The 18,447-nt window shown below is 36.1% G+C and overlaps 2 protein-coding genes across 2 annotated transcripts in view; one reads left to right on the forward strand and one right to left on the reverse strand.

Annotated features, from left to right (window-relative positions):
* myo7aa (myosin VIIAa) overlaps nucleotides 1-11,893 on the forward strand; it is a 90,024-nt gene extending 78,131 nt beyond the window's left edge. The window contains exons 44-47 of the mRNA XM_056478618.1: nucleotides 1,913-2,029; nucleotides 2,125-2,208; nucleotides 4,642-4,761; nucleotides 7,239-11,893. Coding sequence (XP_056334593.1) covers nucleotides 1,913-2,029; nucleotides 2,125-2,208; nucleotides 4,642-4,761; nucleotides 7,239-7,334 — 417 coding nt within the window. The 3' untranslated portion in view covers nucleotides 7,335-11,893. The remainder of the gene's footprint in view (nucleotides 1-1,912; nucleotides 2,030-2,124; nucleotides 2,209-4,641; nucleotides 4,762-7,238) is intronic.
* A 4,968-nt stretch (nucleotides 11,894-16,861) lies between these two features.
* Nucleotides 16,862-18,447, reverse strand: part of gdpd4a (glycerophosphodiester phosphodiesterase domain containing 4a) — a gene marked incomplete at its 5' end in the record, with an annotated part of 42,779 nt that continues 41,193 nt past the window's right edge. The window contains one exon of the mRNA XM_056478014.1: nucleotides 16,862-18,447. This exon is cut by the window's right edge and continues 1,876 nt beyond it.

Here is an 18,447-nt window from a genome sequence, read left to right on the forward strand (position 1 = left end):
ATTGTGTCAAAGCAGCTTCACATAAAAGGTCACAGTAAATAGGAACAGTGTAGTTAAGTTTGTAGTGTTTAAGTTCAGTTCAGTTTAGCTCAGTTCAGTGTGGTTTAATAATCACTACTGAGAGTCCAAACACTGAAGAGCAAATCCAACGATGCGCGGCTCTACAGATCCTGAACCATGCAAGCCAGTGGCGACAGCGGAGAGGGAAAAAAAACTTCACTAAAGGCGGAAGTGAAGAAAAAAAACCTTGAGAGAAACCAGGCTCAGTTGGGCACGACCATTTTAATTTCTCCGCTGGCCAAACGTCTTGTGCAGAGCTGCAGTCTCAGTGGCGGAGGCTGGAAGCTGGCCTCAGCGAAGACTCGTCTGTATGTGTAAGATTTTTTTATTTACGTTTTTTACGCAGAAAAGATATCCAAAAATACCATTTTAAACTGCAAATAAATCAGTGTTTTTGAAACTAATGAAGACAGCAGACATCAGTGATTTATTTTAATTATTTAGCCTGACATGTTTACTGTTAAAATATTTTAGAAATGTTTCTCAAAATATAATATATTGTGTTCAAAGGGGAAAAAGCTTGTTTTTTTACCCAGACTTTTAACAAGAATATATTTTACAGCAGTAATCACAATACCGTGAAATACCTTTTATCCAAGGTTATCATACCATCAGAATCTTATACCGGCCCATGCCTAATTGTAATACAAGGTTTCTGCAGGTTTGTCAAATGTAAGACTTTTTAAGACCCTTTTAAGAGCATTATGAATGTAATTTTAGACTCACACAGGGCTAAACATGAAGGATTTTTACCTAATGGCCCAGTTACTTCTGTAAATAGTTTTTGTTTTAACGGAAGATCATGTAAAGTGATGTGCTGCTTTAGTTTTCTTTCCCTGCTTATGAATTTAATTTGGAGAATTTGCTGTAAAAATGTCTAACGCTGGTATCTCTTTGAAATAAACTCGGTATTGGCCCGGTAGGGTAGCTTTACTTGGACGTAGGAAAATTTAAGACATACAACACAGTATTTCAGTGAATTTAAGACTTTTTAGGCCTGAAATTATGCTTTGGAAATTGAAGACTTTTTCAGATGTAATAACAGGGTGTCTGCGGGGTCTTAAAAATCTTAAAAACAAACTTAAAAGGTCTTAAATGGACTGAAATATTGTCTTGTAGGTCTTAACTTATTTTAATCTTTCTATTGTGATGGGTGCCAGGTGTCTCATCGTTAAACTTTAGAGAAAAAGAGATCAACTCTTTCACTCTTCCCACTAGCCTTTATGCGTTTCTCCCAAGTGTTGTCGACTACACACATGCCAGTCAACAACAACGAACAGACAAAAGGAAATGAAAAAACCACTCAAACATCCATTACAAAATAAAAATGACATTATTGTAACTAAAGAATTGTACAGCAGTAGAATGACCATCACACGCTTGTTCTCAGAGCTCGCTGGATGAGAACAGAACTCGCATGCGAAAGTTAAAACAACCATAGAAGTCGTCTTAAATATCCCAATGCACATCAAACATTAAGTGGCCGTTACACTATGTCCATGTAAAGCTACCTAATAAGGCCAAACCTATCTAAACACCAGCAATCTATCTCAATAAAGCATTTAACAAACCTTTATTAACCAAAGTGGTTTAGTTATCTTCCTTACAATAACAGTTTTTTTTTAAAGTTGACCTAAACTCATTGGCTCAACTCTTATTTTAATGGATATAACTGTATCACAGAACTCATTTGTCTAAATGCATCAACAATCATTGGCTATATTCACTGAGAATATTATTAGATATTAATTTTCTAAAGGGGTATACACATTTACGCTGAGCAGTGAGTACGGTAAATAATATACATCATTTTCACAGCCAGTCCAATTTGCCCTGTGTTTTTTTTTTGCAGTCGATTGTGGCGTACTTTAACAGGCATGCTGGGAAATCAAGAGAAGAAGCCAAGCTGATGTTTCTGAAGATCATTTTCAAATGGCCCACGTTTGGTTCGGCCTTCTTTGAAGTAAAAGTAAGTCTGCTATATTGACTTGCTGTTTTTCTGCTCGGTGTGTTTTTATTATAGGCTCCAGATTTTAATAATCGTTTTCTGTACTCTCATTACAGCAAACCACAGAGCCGCACTTCCCTGAGATCCTGCTGATCGCCATCAACAAATATGGAGTCAGTCTGATCGACCCCAAAAACAAGGTGTGCTTCTGTCTTTTCATTTGCTCTCACTCTTTCAAGTCCAGTTTCTGTGCGTCTAAGCGTGCTCTGATTTATATTCCAGTGTGATTTTAAAATACAATAAGTGTTTATTTGTAATTTGAGTGCTGAATGACACATTTGAACCAAGCGGCAACCTCCCGCTTTCCCTCGGGAGGCCAATACGGAAGTAACTGAAACTGCAATTCATCAAAATTCCGCTAGTCCTGGCTCCATAATAGAGCAAATTGCAATTGAGCCCACTGTTAGAATGGCCAACTTTACAGCAGAAAAAAGGTGTTTACAGCCTGGTACAAAGAACGATTTTGATTCATATAGCTATTATTACCCTCCATGACAACTGTGAGGGGGGTGAATTTTTTTATAACTCATCCATTTCCTTTATATTAGGTTATATTAAGTTTGCATAATTAAGGGCGTGGCCACTTGAGTGACAGCTAGGTCTCGCTGGTCGCCGTCACTTCACCTCAGCTGAATCCGGCAGATTAGCCACTGATCTCGGCATATTCATCGTATTTTTGTGTTGTTTTATGTGGCTTTACACAGTCAGCTGCCTTTTGGACTTATTTCTTACAATTATCAGATGATATGGGATGCTGTGTGCATTTAATTGTGCTCACAAACCATTCACGTGGCCTCCGTTTCCCATGTAAGTAAAGTTATATACTTATACACCATCTCTATAAATGTATTTGTTTTATTTAAGATCATTTATCATTAATATTTTTCTTTAGACCCGTAAAGCACTCCAGAATGTGACAGATTGATTAGCTGTAGGCTCTAGAACAGTCATCTGAAGCGTTATCATACAGTGTTATGCTGGATTTCATCAATAGTCTTGCATTTACTAACACACACTATATCTGAAGTGTTTGGAAGTAATTCGCGTTTTCCTCCTGTAGAAAAACATCATAAGAGCAATGCTTAGTGGCTCACTGTATCACTACAGTGTTTTTAAAAGTCTAAACACTTTATTAATATAGTGAACAGCCAAGCACATGTGATCAGAACACAAACGAGTCGCAGGTAATAAAGTATCAAGCGTTTCTCCCAAAGTAAAGTCTGTCTGCCAGGTCTAAGCAAAGTGCCAGCAGGTGTCTGTAGCTCCGCTCACTCTCCGCCTCTTTGCCCTTGTTTGGTATCCCGCCGTGGGTGCGATGACGCGCGAACAAAATGGCGACGGTTGGCCGCGCCTACTTGTAGCTTCTTTTGCAGTGTTCAGAAACCTATGGGTGACATCACGGATACTCCGTCCATATATTTTACAGTCTATGGTTTGAACACTCATTTTAATTTTATACTCATTTCCCACATGCAGATGTTAACTTTATTTAAAAACTTAAAATTATAGTATTATTTTAAAATCTGTATTATTTTAGCATCAAGATACTATTTCATTGTATTTTGTCAGTCAATTTGTTGTGTAATATATTTAGATTTTTGTTACTATTTATAATATATTTTGATGGATATTATGATGTATGTTTATTAATTAATTTGTATTATATTTTCAGTTTATTTGAGGGTGCTTTCACACCTGTAGATCAATTGTTTTGTTCTGAAACAGGGATTCAAATTATTAGTGTTGCTCTTTGTTCTTGGTGCGGTTCGCTTTCACACAGCAAAGTTTCTAAACGGACCAAAATAGCTAAAACAAGTCACGTGCGCGTAAACTCTCCTCTCATTGGTCAGAGTTATAGGGTTTATTTTCCCTAGAGTCCCGCTCAGCTGTCATGCGTCTTTATTTTAATTTATGGCAATGAGCAATAAGACATTATAAGTGAAAAGCTGTGCTTTAATTTTGAATGGTGACACCCACAGACATCATCAGTAAGTATAAATCAGAGGTCAGTCTTTCTCACACAGAGCCGTTGGATAGAATTATGCATTATAGACTTTACATTATAGAGGGAAATACCTGATAAACCAAGACTGCTGTTCGGTCAGTTTTCCTAACAGATAAACAGCTCTCGTTAATAGTTCAGCATGCTTTCACTTTCGTATTTGACATGAAACACACATTTACTGATAGGAATGACGTCCCGCTCTACTCATAATTCTCTCTTCATATAGCCGTATATATATATATATATATATATATATATATATATATATATATATATATGCCTATTACATATCCATAATACACTGTGATATAGCCTGGCTCAGAGAGTTTTGCTTTCTCTCTACAATCGATCCGCTGCAGTTTGTTTCAATCGAGCAGAGACCACCTCATTCAGGCAATCTCGGACCGATTGTTTTGGTGCGGATCCAAGCGGGATTGCTGCATTCACATATGCCAAACGAACCGCGCTAACTGGGGAAATGCACCAGGTTCTGGAACAAAAGTCTAGGTGTGAAAGCATCCTTAGTCATTTTATTTATTATTAATTGATATCATTGTTTTCTCTGCAGGACATTTTAACCACTTATCCCTTCACCAAAATCTCCAACTGGAGCAGCGGCAACACGTACTTCCACATCACAATCGGCAACCTGGTTCAGGGCAGCAAACTCCTGTGTGAGACCTCACTGGTGAGACCGACACACAACAACATACACATTTCTAGTGAAGTGATGCTGAGCACTGAGGCTTAGAAGCATGTATCAAAAACCTCAATACATCTCACAGTGAAGGGGAGTACCGGAGCTTAATTCTTTTTGCCATAATCATGAGGTCAGTGACATCCGAAGCTTCATTTTTGCCTATACCCACATGAACGCTTTGAACTTTGATTCAGAGGTTTAAAGGCGTCGATTACATATGTTTGTACTGTTTCAAACACTGCACCGGTCCCAAGCACCAGTAATTCAACTAAAACACAATAGTTGTTTAAAGTGAGTATTAGAGTTTTTGAACCTCCCTAAAGTGCATTACTGTATATAATATAGGATTTACAACTATTTGTTAATGAGCGCTACAGCATACTGAAGTATAGTGTATAACAGAGGCCAGCTGGCAAGTGCAGTGCAGATAAGCCAAACTCACCCAGCGTAAATCATGCTATTCATGCATAATTAGATGCGTGAACATTTTCAAGAGTTTACTCGATACATTTGTGCGTGCAGTTTGCTTCATTTGCGTGTGAAATTCACGCAAAGTCACTTGTTGCATGGCAAAATGGCTGACTTGGATTTTGTAGAGAGGTTAGCTGTGATATGAAAGGCTGAAAAACGGTGTGGATTCGTTCAGTGCCGTTTTTACGTCCATCAGATCCTTCAGTTGCACCCAGCTTGGTGAGTTTTACCAACTTCTGCAGGAGCTGCGCCAGGATGACAGCTGCTATTACTGTGCTGATTTACTACAGTAAATTGTGGTTGGTATTGTAATGTTACATGCCTCATATGTTAAAAAAAAAAAAAAAATGTAGAGTAATTGGGTAGTTTGTTTATATTGCTATTGTGTTAATTCAGGAATGTGTCGCTTGCGAACAAGGTCGCTTGTGAACATTTTTGCAACAGTGCTTTGCCAGCAGAGGTCCTCATTGAGCTCTGATTTAGAAAGCTTCGAGTAACAAACCATCGCTACACATATGCATTAGGGATGCACCGATATGGATTTTTTGGCCGATACCGATAACCCTTTAGACTTCGAGGCCAATAGCCGATATATATATATATATATATATATATATATATATATAGGCCAGTAATTCTAAATATTTAAAAATGTTTTATTTTTATACAGCTCTTATACAGCTTTTATACAACTGCTCTTCTGAACTGAATAGTCTATGCTCAAAGCAAAAAAGCTATCATTTTAGAATTGCAAGGTGATCATATAGACCTATATTCATGATTTCAGCAGGCAAAATCAGGGTGCAAAAAATAAATCATTTTCTTTTCTTCATAGCAAATTAACATGGAACTTGACTGTTGCATAAAAATAATAGGTTAAATAACAAAAGGGGATTTAATCAACAAGCAAGTTAAATATATTTTAAATAAAATAAAAATTAAAGAGCTATGGGCTGAAACCAGCTCAAATGTTCTTGAATAAAACGTGTTGCAGTAATGTACATATGTACAAATATGTAATGTCCAAAATAGCCTTTTTTAGAGCTGTTTAGACAGTTCAGAGCCACCGTACAACCAAACAGCTAAATACAGATAGTGTTACTTTAGTGCGGCATAGATTCATCCTATTTGGTGTTTTAGATTCTTTTGAACATGTAGCTGCTGCTTGTCAATCAGACAACGCTTCTGTGTTCGTTCTTGCTGTCAATTGTGGGAAAAATGATCGATGAAAAGTTTATGATAAACTGCTGTGAGTTTCACTCAACTGCGGGTGCAGATTTGCCCTCGGAGTCAGATGTTTTGATAAAACACCTGAGCGTTGAGCAGATGACTTTACAGACAAACACAGAGCATAATATAAAGACAGAATGTGCGGCGAGTTGAGAGCCCCTATGACTGGCGCTCCTCTTCCCCTGTGTTGCGGTGAAGGCTGTCAGATCAGTGTGTGTGTGTCTGTGCACATTATTAATCAATATGAATATTCCGATAAAACTGAATACAATTTTACATCAACAACACATGGCAAGCAACGTGTTGATGATAACAAATAATCATATTAGATTACAAACAAACCCAACTGGTTGTTTAGCACGTGTGCATCTCTACTGTTATGTTTACACATGTAATATTTTTCCTGAGGCGATTTAAAGCACAATGACACTCAATCAAACATATCTACAATGATACGGAACATGGTTACTTACTGAGTTAATAATGCACAGCAACACCACATGAAGAAAGGACGGACTTTGAAAGAATAAACAATGTGAGGAGAGCTCCATTATAGTGCACTGAACAAGTTCCGTCCACGCATGCATGAGGCAGGCAGTTCTGTACAATACCTAATTTATCGGCTTAAACATATCAGCCTAATTTAGACATCGGATTGATAACGATAATCTTAAAAATAGCATTTATCGGCCGATAACTATATGGTCGCCGATATATCATGCATCCCTAGTTTGCACACTTATTTTCTGTTTTTCCTCCAACAGGGCTATAAAATGGACGACCTGTTGACATCCTACATTAGCCAGATGCTAACCACCATGAGCAAACAGCGAAACTCACGCGGCGGCAGCAGCAAGTGAACGTTTGATTGGCTGGAGGCGGTGGAGCTGGTGCGTCTGCTGCGTCCCATTGGCCAGCCCTGCAGCTGGGGGCGGGCCTTCGCGGCGCAACTCTGGCGAATGAGCAGAACTCCCTCTGCCAGCACACAGAGCTCAATGTACCCGGATGAAGACTCTTCCTCTGAGGACGACTACCTCTGAACACACACATGCGCGCGGATTCATCAGTTTCTCCAGAATATGTGTTTTATGTGTCCAGATGCACATTTTAGGTACCGTTTATTACGTTTTGTGAGTCGAATATAAACTGGAATGGCTTCTCTGCATCCCCAACTGCTCTAAACAAGCAGCGTTTGGGTTATTTATGTGTAAATGCACTAAGAAAACAATCGCCCCTTTCACACATGCAGACTTTTCTGGAAAATTACTGCCAATTTTCCAGTAAGAAATCATGTGTTGACTCCGTTTTTTGGAAATATCGGTAAATTCGTTCCAGCAATTTTCCGTATAGGGATCATGTGTGTATGGGCCCTTTTAGAAAATATCAGTAAATTCGTTGCAGCAATTTTCCGATAAGAGAAGTTACATTACAGATAATTTGCCAGAATGCTGCTCTGTGTGAACGCAGAAGGAAAATTGCTGGAAAAATCGGGTTCACATTTAGAAAGGGCTGACGTGAGATGTCTAGTCTATTTGGTTGTTTGTCTGCTCCATTGCCACCACTAGGCATGTGCCGGTATCACATTTTCATGCTGCGATTAATTGATTGAGCTTTTATCACGGTATACGGTATTATCACGATATTGTAATTTTACTAGAGAAACAGGTAAAAAAACACAAAAAACTTCAGTTTCGTCAACTTAGTAACTTTAATAACTTTTTAATTAACTAAAGGTACTTTAAACATTTAAATATAAATAAAACAATACACAATATAAAAGTAAACTTGAGCAATTATATGAAAGTTAATGTGCAAAGGGAAACCGTCTTCGATCAGCAATGCCTCTGCATTTTTTTGGAACCCAAAATATTTCCAAACCTCTGACTTTTTTTTTGAAGGGGGAAAAATTGTCGGCAGCGTTCCTCCTTCCGCCATGCTTCTTCTTCGTGTGAGGATTAGAGAGCGGTGGCAGCGGCGGCGCGCACTGTGTGCACACAGGGCTTCTACATGTGGGGATTGTTTACATCAGAGTGCGCATCAGTTCTGCGCAGCATATACGCAGTGTTTCTTCAAGCGGTTGATGGAAAATAAGCTGAAGGGGGATAAATTGTCGGCAGCGTTCCTCCTTCCGCCATGCTTCTTCTTCGTTTGAGGATTATAGTGCGGTGGCAGCAGCGGCGCGCGCTGTGTGCACACAGTGCTTCTACATGTGGGGATTGTTTACATCAGAGTGCGCATCAGTTCTGCGCAGCATATACGCAGTGTTTCTTCAAGCGGTTGATGGAAAATAAGCTAAGGCGCGTCCTAAGAATATAAATTCGGATCTATTATTTTTCACGGTATTTTGAAGTGCCCGCGATAACAATATCGTGCATATTCATTACCGTGATTTATCGCATTACGGAATACCGGCACAAGCCTAGCCACCACCATTAACAAAAAGGGTCATACATTTTAAATGTTGCTGTAACCCTAGCGTTTCCATCTTAAATAACCGTAACACCAACCAATCAGAACATTCACTGTTTATGAAAATAAACGCCTTTCAATCTTTCTCCAGACACATTTAGCTGCTGCTTGTTAGTCAGGTAATGCCACGGTCACACTCCAGTTTCAGCATGCGAAAAGGGGCGGGATTAAACAAGAATATTAGACATTTAAAAAAAGTGAGCGACTGCTCCATAATTAAAATTTCTGTACAGAGAAGTCATGTTTTGACCTTCGATTGGTCTTACGCATTCACATGATGCGATTTCGCAGATCAGAGTTCCCCAAGCTTGAACTTTGCAATACAGCGAACTGCAAAACTTGTCGCATGAGCTTGCATTTCCGGTTGGACGCATTCGCGTGTGTTATATAGAAAAGTCTATGGGGAGAAAAGTCCAGTGTGACCGCAGCTTCACGTTTCTGTTTCTCCTTAGTGTCAACTGTGGAAAAAATTATCGATAAAATGCTTGCGATTAAACTGCTTTGAGTTTATCTGCACAGTCTGCGTGAGGCGCGTGTACTTGAGAAAGAGTTCCTTCATATCATCAGCATTTGTAACAGCATTTGGCTGTTTATTTTAGCTGCGATTAGCGCTTCTGCCTTCGGATGGTAGCGAATTATTTTATTTTATTTATTTTTTTCGCTAGTTATTTGGTCTGTTTCTTGGACAAAAGCAGCTACATTAATGCTAAAGTTTTAAATAAAAGTGAAACCATCAACCCTTTATGTTTGCAAATTCAAGCGCAGCAGTTTAGAGCTCATTTCTGAATAATAATCTCAGAATTTACCACTATTTTGGAATGAATGTGTGAATGGTCTTTACCAGAAAAAAATCTGGAACGTCCTTGCCTGTGTGAATAGTGCATTTTTGAGTTTACCAGTAAAGTTGTTCCGGTAATTTTCCAGATATTTACTGGTGTCACTGTGTGAAAGGGGCTAATATGTGCACGACTTCTGGAGAGTATTTGATTGATTCTTTATAATGGCGGCAAAAAAGAACTTTTATAACGGTTTAAATGTTGGTTTGTGTTCTATTTTAGAATGTTGTGATTTAAACTGTTTTTAAAAATTGTAGTTGTTGCACTGCAGGCCTTAATATAATCATTATTATTATTATTTAGAATATGAGTAACTGTTTTTTAACAGTACATGATCAGCATTCATCTTTAGCCATAAGCTCATTTCCACCAGTCATAACCTTAATACAGATTATATCAAGTGTACTTTGAGAAGCAGAAATAAGAATGATAAAAATGAATGGCCTTATTTAAAAATTGATCTAAAAATGCATCTACAGCTGAAGTCAAAATGATTCGCCCTCCTGTAAACTTATTTTTCTTTTTTAAATATTTCCCAAATGATGTTTAACAGCGCATGGAATTTTTCACAGTATTTTCTATTATAGTTTTTCTTCTGGAAAAAGTCTTATTTGCTCTATTTCGGCTAGAAAAAAAGTAGTTTTTAATAAACATTTTAAGGTCAATATTATTAGCCTCCTTAATCTATATTTGTTTTGAATTGTGTGCAGAACAAACCACTGTTATACAATGACTTGCCTAATTACCCTAACTTTACCCTAATTAACCTAGTTAAGCCTTTTAATGTCACTTTAAGCTGTATAGAAGTGTCTTGTAAAATATCTAGTCAAATAATATTTACTGTCATCATGGTAAAGAGAAAAGAAATGAGTTATTAAAACTATTATGATTAGAAATGTATTAATCAGAAATATATATATGTGGAAAATATATGGGGGAGGGGGGCTAATAATTATGACTTCAACTGTATATTAATGCTTAAAGGTGAAGTCTGTCAAGAACATCATCAGCTCATATTTCACATTAAGGAAAGCAATGAAACAATATTTAAGTCAGTTTTAAGATGGTGGTGTTGATGCATCATGGTTAAACATGTGAATGAGATTCAGCATTTTCTTGTCAACACCAATTTACAAAAGTGATTTTATATGCATAGAAAGCATGCTAAATGTTTCAAATTACTTTTTTTTGTTGGACAAATGTCAGACTGATGTTTTTCTTCACCGTTTAATGTAAAAAGTAAACGTTGACCTGTACTATTAATCAGAGATTTTTTATATCATTATTAAAAACTGACAAGTGAGTTAAACTTAGTGATCTGAAGAATAAAATCAACATATGATTTCAAATGACAGTATTTTGTGGCTAAAATCGAGTCTTTTAATACATCATTATTGTTGCTCTAAATATTCCTGACAGGATTTTAAGACAAACAACTATTACATTAAGGACATTGATTTTTATTTATTTATTTTAGCGGAAGCCTCATTGTGTTTCATAGAAATTCTCCCAGTAGCTGATTAAAAGAAGATGCTAGAATAAACACTAAACATCCACAAGTGATCAATTTTTGAAAAGATTTGTAGATTTGATCTGTTCTTAATTAGTTAATTCACAGCCTTTAATTGCACCAAATGTCCTTTATTCTGACTAACTGTAAGATCAGAATCTAACCTGAACACTGAATTGTTTTCTTGTGTTTGTGTGCTAATTAAATGTATGAACAAATAAAGGGACAGTTCACCCAAAAGCCACTCTTCAATCCTGTTTCAGTTTCTTTCTTCTGTTGAACACAAAAGAAGATATTTTGAAGAATGTTGGAAACCTGTCACCAGCGACTTCCACAGTATTTGTTTTTCCTACTACAGAAGTCAATGGTTGCTGGTTTTCAGCATTCCTCAAAATATCTTCTTTTAACGTTCAACAGAAGAAACTCAAATGTTTATAACCACTTGAAGGAGAGTAAATAGAGAGTACAGTTTATTTTTGTGTGAACTACCCCTTCAAATACTACCGCCATTATTTTATGTAAAGGCACCATGTTAACATAAACATTTTATAATAAATATTACTGTCAAAAATAAGTGCAGCATTTCTTATGTGGATCATAAATTAAACATAGATTACCACTTTCATTTTTGTGTTGTTCTTACCCATCACATTAAAAATACTGTCAAAATAAGACACATAATAAATACTAGTGTTTTTAACCATGTTTTTAATATTATATTAGTATTTACAAGATGTTGCTAATGAATGTTAAAGCATACTGTAGTATTAACTATAGTTAACTAATAAATACTGTAGTATACTTTTGTTTTTACTACAGTAAACTGATAGTTTACCCTATAGTTATAAAACTACAGTATTAGGCCATTTACTTATATTGCTGTATTACCACAACCAGAAAAATCGCCCAAAAAATACTACAGTATTAGGCCATTTACTACAGTATTAGGCCATTTACTACAGTATTAGGTAGTAGTAGTAAAACTAGTATTAGTATTAAAAATACTACAGTATTAGGCCATTTACTACAGTATTAGGTAGTAGTAGTAGTATTAGTTACTACAGTATTAGGTAGTAGTAGTAATACTAGTATTAGTATTAAAATACTACAGTATTAGGCCATTTACTACAGTATTAGGTAGTAGTAGTAGTATTAGTTACTACAGTATTAGGTAGTAGTAGTAGTATTAGTTACTACAGTATTAGGTAGTAGTAGTAATACTAGTATTAGTATTAAAAATACTACAGTATTAGGCCATTTACTACAGTATTGGGTAGTAGTAGTAGTAGTAGTATTAGTTACTACAGTATTAGGTAGAAGTAGTAGTATTAGTTACTACAGTATTAGGTAGTAGTAGTAATACTAGTATTAGTATTAAAAATACTACAGTATTAGGCCATTTACTACAGTATTAGGTAGTAGTAGTAGTAGTAGTAGTATTAGTTACTACAGTATTAGGTAGTAGTAGTAGTAGTAGTATTAGTTACTACAGTATTAGGTAGAAGTAGTAGTATTAGTTACTACAGTATTAGGTAGTAGTAGTAATGCTAGTATTAGTATTAAAAATACTACAGTATTAGGCCATTTACTTATATTGCTGTATTACCACAACTATAAAAATCGCCACAACATATAAATCTAAGTACTTAAGTATGGTCCAAAAACACTAGTATAGTATACTATAGTATGTTTAAGCATATCCTGCACTACCTGACAAAGGTCTTGCTGTCTATTCAAGTTTTAGGAACAACAAATACTAACTTAAACTTCTAGTTGATCATTTGGTATCAGAAGTGGCTTATATGAAAGGCAAAGGCCTCTAGATTACGTTTATTTGACCAAAATAAAATATGATCATGCCTTGATTATTGAATGATTTCATTAGGACAGTAAGGTCTGACTTTGCTTAGACAAAAGTCTTGTCACTAAACAGAAATAATGTCCAGTATAGAATATGTGGTCATGCTGCAGTGGAAACAGAATGAATATTGTGTCTGACTCCATCATGAGCTTGGAGGACTGCATCCATACATCTCTACAATGACTCAAATCACTGATTAATAAAGTCATCTGGAATGGCAAAGAAAGCGTTCTTGCAGGACTCCCAGAGTTCATCAAGATTATGTGGATTCATCTTCAATGCCTCCTCCAACTTAGCCCAGACATGCTCAATAATGTTCATGTCTGGTGACTGGGCTGGAAAATCCTGGAGCACCTCGAGCTTCTTTGCTTTCAGGACCTTTGATGTGGAGGCTGAAGTATGAGGAGCGCTAGCCTCCTGAAGAATTTGCCCTCTCCTGTTGTTTGCAATGTAAATACTGAATGTAACCCCAAACCATGATTTTTCCTTAACCAAACTTGACTGATATCTGTAAGAAATCTTGGGTCCATGTGGGTTCCAGTAGGTCTTCTGCAGTATTTGTGATGATTGGGATGCAGTTCAGTAGATCAGAAAAATCTACCTTCTGCCACTTTTCTAAATGATCAACTTATTATGTGTTGCTCTTCCAACTGGGCTCATCAACAAAGCTTTTGTCAGGTAGAGTACAAATCAAACATACAGATTTTTTCCATACTCTGCTTCTCAGTCTGCTAAAATGCTACTGATGGTATAAGCAGCAATGAAGACGACCAAAACTTTATCAGAATATCATTTAAGATCAGTTTACAATCATTTTTGACAGACATAAGTTACATTAAGACAGAGTAAATAGAAATGACGCGAGGCATTGCATTTTTATACAGGCAGGGATGTTTCATCATCATCACCTCATGGAAACACTTGTCTTTACATGCAAACCAGTTCATCTCAATGGAAAATGACCATTTACTCACACTGGTGTTGTTCTTGTGAGGTATGTTCTCTGTCTTTTGGACTATGAAGTGTAAATAAATGGATAAATATCCCCGCGCATCCATATAAGGAGAATAAAGAATTAAATAATGATGACCATTTATTTAATCGCAGACTTATTAAACACAAAAACAACACAGAACGATCTGAAGCAACACATGCTAACGTTACATATCCTCAGTTTTCAGTGTAAAATAGCATTCGGTGGAGAAACAGAAGCAGATGGAAATCTAAAGGACTATCTAATGAAAAATTCTGACGTTGATCTGTTAAACTATGCACGTTCACGAGAGCCTGTTAGTGCGGGAATTACGCGAAATTAATCAAATGTAGTGAGAAATCAAGGGAAGTTAAATAAAAAGCAATGAAATGCAGATTACTTTCTGCAACAAATACAGTAACCTATAGGCCCATATCTGTTGTGTTCGTCGCAGCAATCAGATTCTGCACTGATATGGAGGACGAAACCTGCAAAAACAAATAAATAAATGCGCAAATATATAAATAAATAAGTAAATAAATCATCAGAAGGCAGTCAAAAAAAATAAAACGCAAAATTTTTCTAACGATCAGCTAATGATGGCATAAAGACCGCCTCCTGATGATTGACAGACAGCCTCCATTAGCATGTTGAGCTGAGGAAAAGTAAATAAGCAACTACGTTCAAGAGTAAATAAACATTTGAAAGGGGGGAAATAAACATTCAGTTTAGCATTTTCCTACTTTAATTTAATAATTTATTTCATTATTTACCTGCCTGCACCATTATTTAAATATTTATTTATTTGCATATTTATTTATTTATTATTTTATTTATGCACAAATGTATGGATTTATTAGCTAATTTATTTATACATTTACGTATGCATTTATTTATTGTTTTTGCAGGTTTCGTCCTCCATACACTGAAGGTTTGACATGGAGATATTCAAATCAAGTAGAAAATCTAAGAAAAAAAATGATGTTTTGGGATTTCTAAATCACGTTTTTATTTATATTAATTTCTCTCAGTTTCTAGTGCTTTTTTAAAAATACAATCTCATCACCAATATGATCAATTTTATATTAAATTTTGGTGTTTTTTATTTTTTTTTAACAAACCCAATTGTAAACAAGTAACTTTAGAAGGTTTTTAAAGTCTGTGTGAAATGTACAACATTTATATTACTAGTGCTGCGCACATCATTAATCTGGTGAGCAATTATCCATGCAGGTTAATCCACTGAAATAGCTTGTTTTGGTCATCTTCAATCAAAGTCTGAGCTTTCCTTAATGTATTTCTCTATTGACGTCAGTTCAGTCACGTGAAGTGCTTTGAAATGTGCATTTTTATTCGATGTTTGACGTAACGTCAACTGAAACATGAAGAGAGGGTGGGACATAGTGTAGCTCCTCCCCTTAAAAAAAAAACAGCCAATAGCGTTTTGTTTTACCACAGCTCTGCCAGTGAGAGTGGTTGAGCTCAGGCACATCAAATGAAAAGTGAATGCGAAGGGGGCGGGGCATGTCAGATACTAGAGAGCATTTGATTGGTCAGAAGATTTGATGAGAAACTGAAGTATGAGGTAAACAAAACCATGATCCATTTAGGAGGAAGTGACAAACTACAAGCTTTACATGTTTATAACAGTTTTATATCTTTGTCACTGTTTTGATGCGTGCTAGCTTACAGATATCTTAAAAACAAATAACACTTATATCTAAAAAAAATATTTTAATTTCATGGGACCTTTAACCACGCCCCTCTTACCGTTAGTTTGCTACATGTGAATAATGCAAAAAGCTCCGCCCCCTACTCAATATTCCTTTTCAGTTGGAAGTATGTCAACTGACACACAAGGTGCTGAGAAATGTGATAAAAGCTATATTTTCCATGTTAAAACAACTTTGTGTCACGTGTGAACACATAACATTTCTATTTTAGAGACGGTTTCTTTGTTCAGCTACATCGCGGCAAAATAAAAGCATATTCTACAATGGCAACGATCACCTCAGGTACAGATTATGTGCTTTATTCAGTATAAAATGCAACCAAATGTGAGTTTAAATATTATTATATGTGACATTTCTTGCAATACTACTGATATCAGCAGCAGAGAGTTCACCTCAGGTATTAAAACAACTAGCAGAAGGTTTGAAAATGAAAGAACTGCAACTGTCACTTAAACCACGTCAGTCACTCAGCCTGTGTATTTAACGTTTAAGATGTAATAAATAAGTTAAATTATGTTAAATATGTAATAATTAGATTATATCCTACCGTTTCATTGTCAGTGCAGTTGTTGAAATGTAAACCTTTCTGTCGTGTAGTCGCGTTTGGTGGTGGAATCTTGTCGCCTCGCTTGTTGTTAGGACCAGGACACGCCGCACGCTGTGAAATAAAAGTCTCAGCAACTTCCGGTTCACGATTTTAAATTTTGGTGGTTTCATTTGTTTATTATTATTATTATTATTATTATTATTATTATTATTATTATTATTATTATTATTATTAAAACAAACATTATCGCACTCTTAGCAGAACACCTAAAAATTGCCACGTCTCACATGTGATTATTCTGGGATGCCTTTGTGTCATTTTTAGTCACCATTCACGGCCATTGAACATCCACACAGCATTGAAACAAAACCAGGGTGAGTAAATAATGAACATTTTCATTTTTGTAAAAACCATATTTCTTCAGTTGCACATCTGCAGAATGATGAGGAGCTCACGCATGAAGGTGCTTATTGTTTTATTATAGTTCTGGAAACTTCAGTGATTCAAAAACTATCTATTTTTAAAGTCCAGATTGTCGTTTTGTCCTCCTGATTGTAAATGTTTGTCAAATTAATCACATCATGCGATGGATCTGACCTTTTAAACATTTCCAAACCACTCTGGATTAAATGCAATGACATATTTTATTTAATTTACCATGCGTCATACCGCGGTAATCAGGCTATTCGGGTCTAGAATAGGCAAATAGAGTCTTTCATGATAAAAACGAACTTCACAGAAGCAACAAAAACTGGATGATGGATTCATCAAATGCCACCAGTTCAGACAATACATCTGGTATTCTTATATAAAATATAACAGTGACATTTTACAATAAGGGCTCATTCATTAACATTAATTACATGTCAAGAAGTAACAGTGTAAATAATTCTGAAGTATTTATTAATCGTGGCTGATGTTGATTTGAATATTTTTTACCTACGGCTTTATTCATCAGGGGTCGCCACAGCGGAATGAACCGCCAACTATTCCAGCATATGTTTCACACAGTGCATGCCCTTCCAGCCGCAACCCAGTACTGGGAAACACCCATACTCATACACTACGGCCAATTTAATTTATTCAGTTCAGCTATAGCACATGTGTTTGGGCTGTGGGGGAATCCGGAGCACCCGGAGGAAACCAACACAGGGAGAACATGCAAACTCCACACAGAAATACCAACTGACCCAGCTGGGACTCAAACCAGCGACCTTCTTGGTATGAGGCGACATGCTAACCACTGAGCCACCATTTCAAATGGTTAACATGATCTAACTTAATTTTGCATTGACAAAAGTGAGCAAAAATGACTAAATATCATGACAAATCTCTATTGCTCATTGTTAATGTTAATGCATTAAGGTTAACTAATGAGCCCTTATTGAAAGCAGTAGCTATATCATTAACATACACGTCTGAATTACAGTAAATACCACAGAACATGAAATTCATGGTATTGCCACAGTATGAACTGTATTTCACCTCAGAATAAGAAATATTCTTATAAATATTATTATTCAATAAGAATTATTATTATACTATATTATTAATTATTTTATTTGACATTATTTATAATATATCATCTTGTTTTGAGCACATTTTCCCACAAAATTTTATTGACGCAAATTTAAAATAAAAACATTTCATTGGCTGATTTTTTCAAGATTTAAGAGACGCCTTTCTTGTCTCCAGAATGTGTCTGTAAAGTTTCAGCTCAAAACAGCCATCAGATTATTTATTATACCTTACAGAAGTTTGTAATTTTCTGCTCTGAACACAGTGTAGCTGTTTTTGTGGCCTGTGCCTTTAATGCAAATGAGCTGGTATTCCCCGCCCACCGTTTCCACATGCCTGTCAGAGTGTGCCTCAATCTCCTGCTGCGTCAGATAAACAGCACAGTGACAGACATGAAGGAAGCAGATCTCACGTAATGTTTGCTAGAAATACTACATAAGAACTTCTCAATGATTATTTGATGTATTTGTTGTGGAGTTAACGAGTCGATGAGTCACACACAATGTCGTTACAAAGTTCACGCGCG

This window comes from Danio aesculapii, chromosome 18 (assembly GCF_903798145.1).
Source record: "Danio aesculapii chromosome 18, fDanAes4.1, whole genome shotgun sequence".
In the NCBI taxonomy this organism is placed as follows: domain Eukaryota; kingdom Metazoa; phylum Chordata; class Actinopteri; order Cypriniformes; family Danionidae; genus Danio; species Danio aesculapii.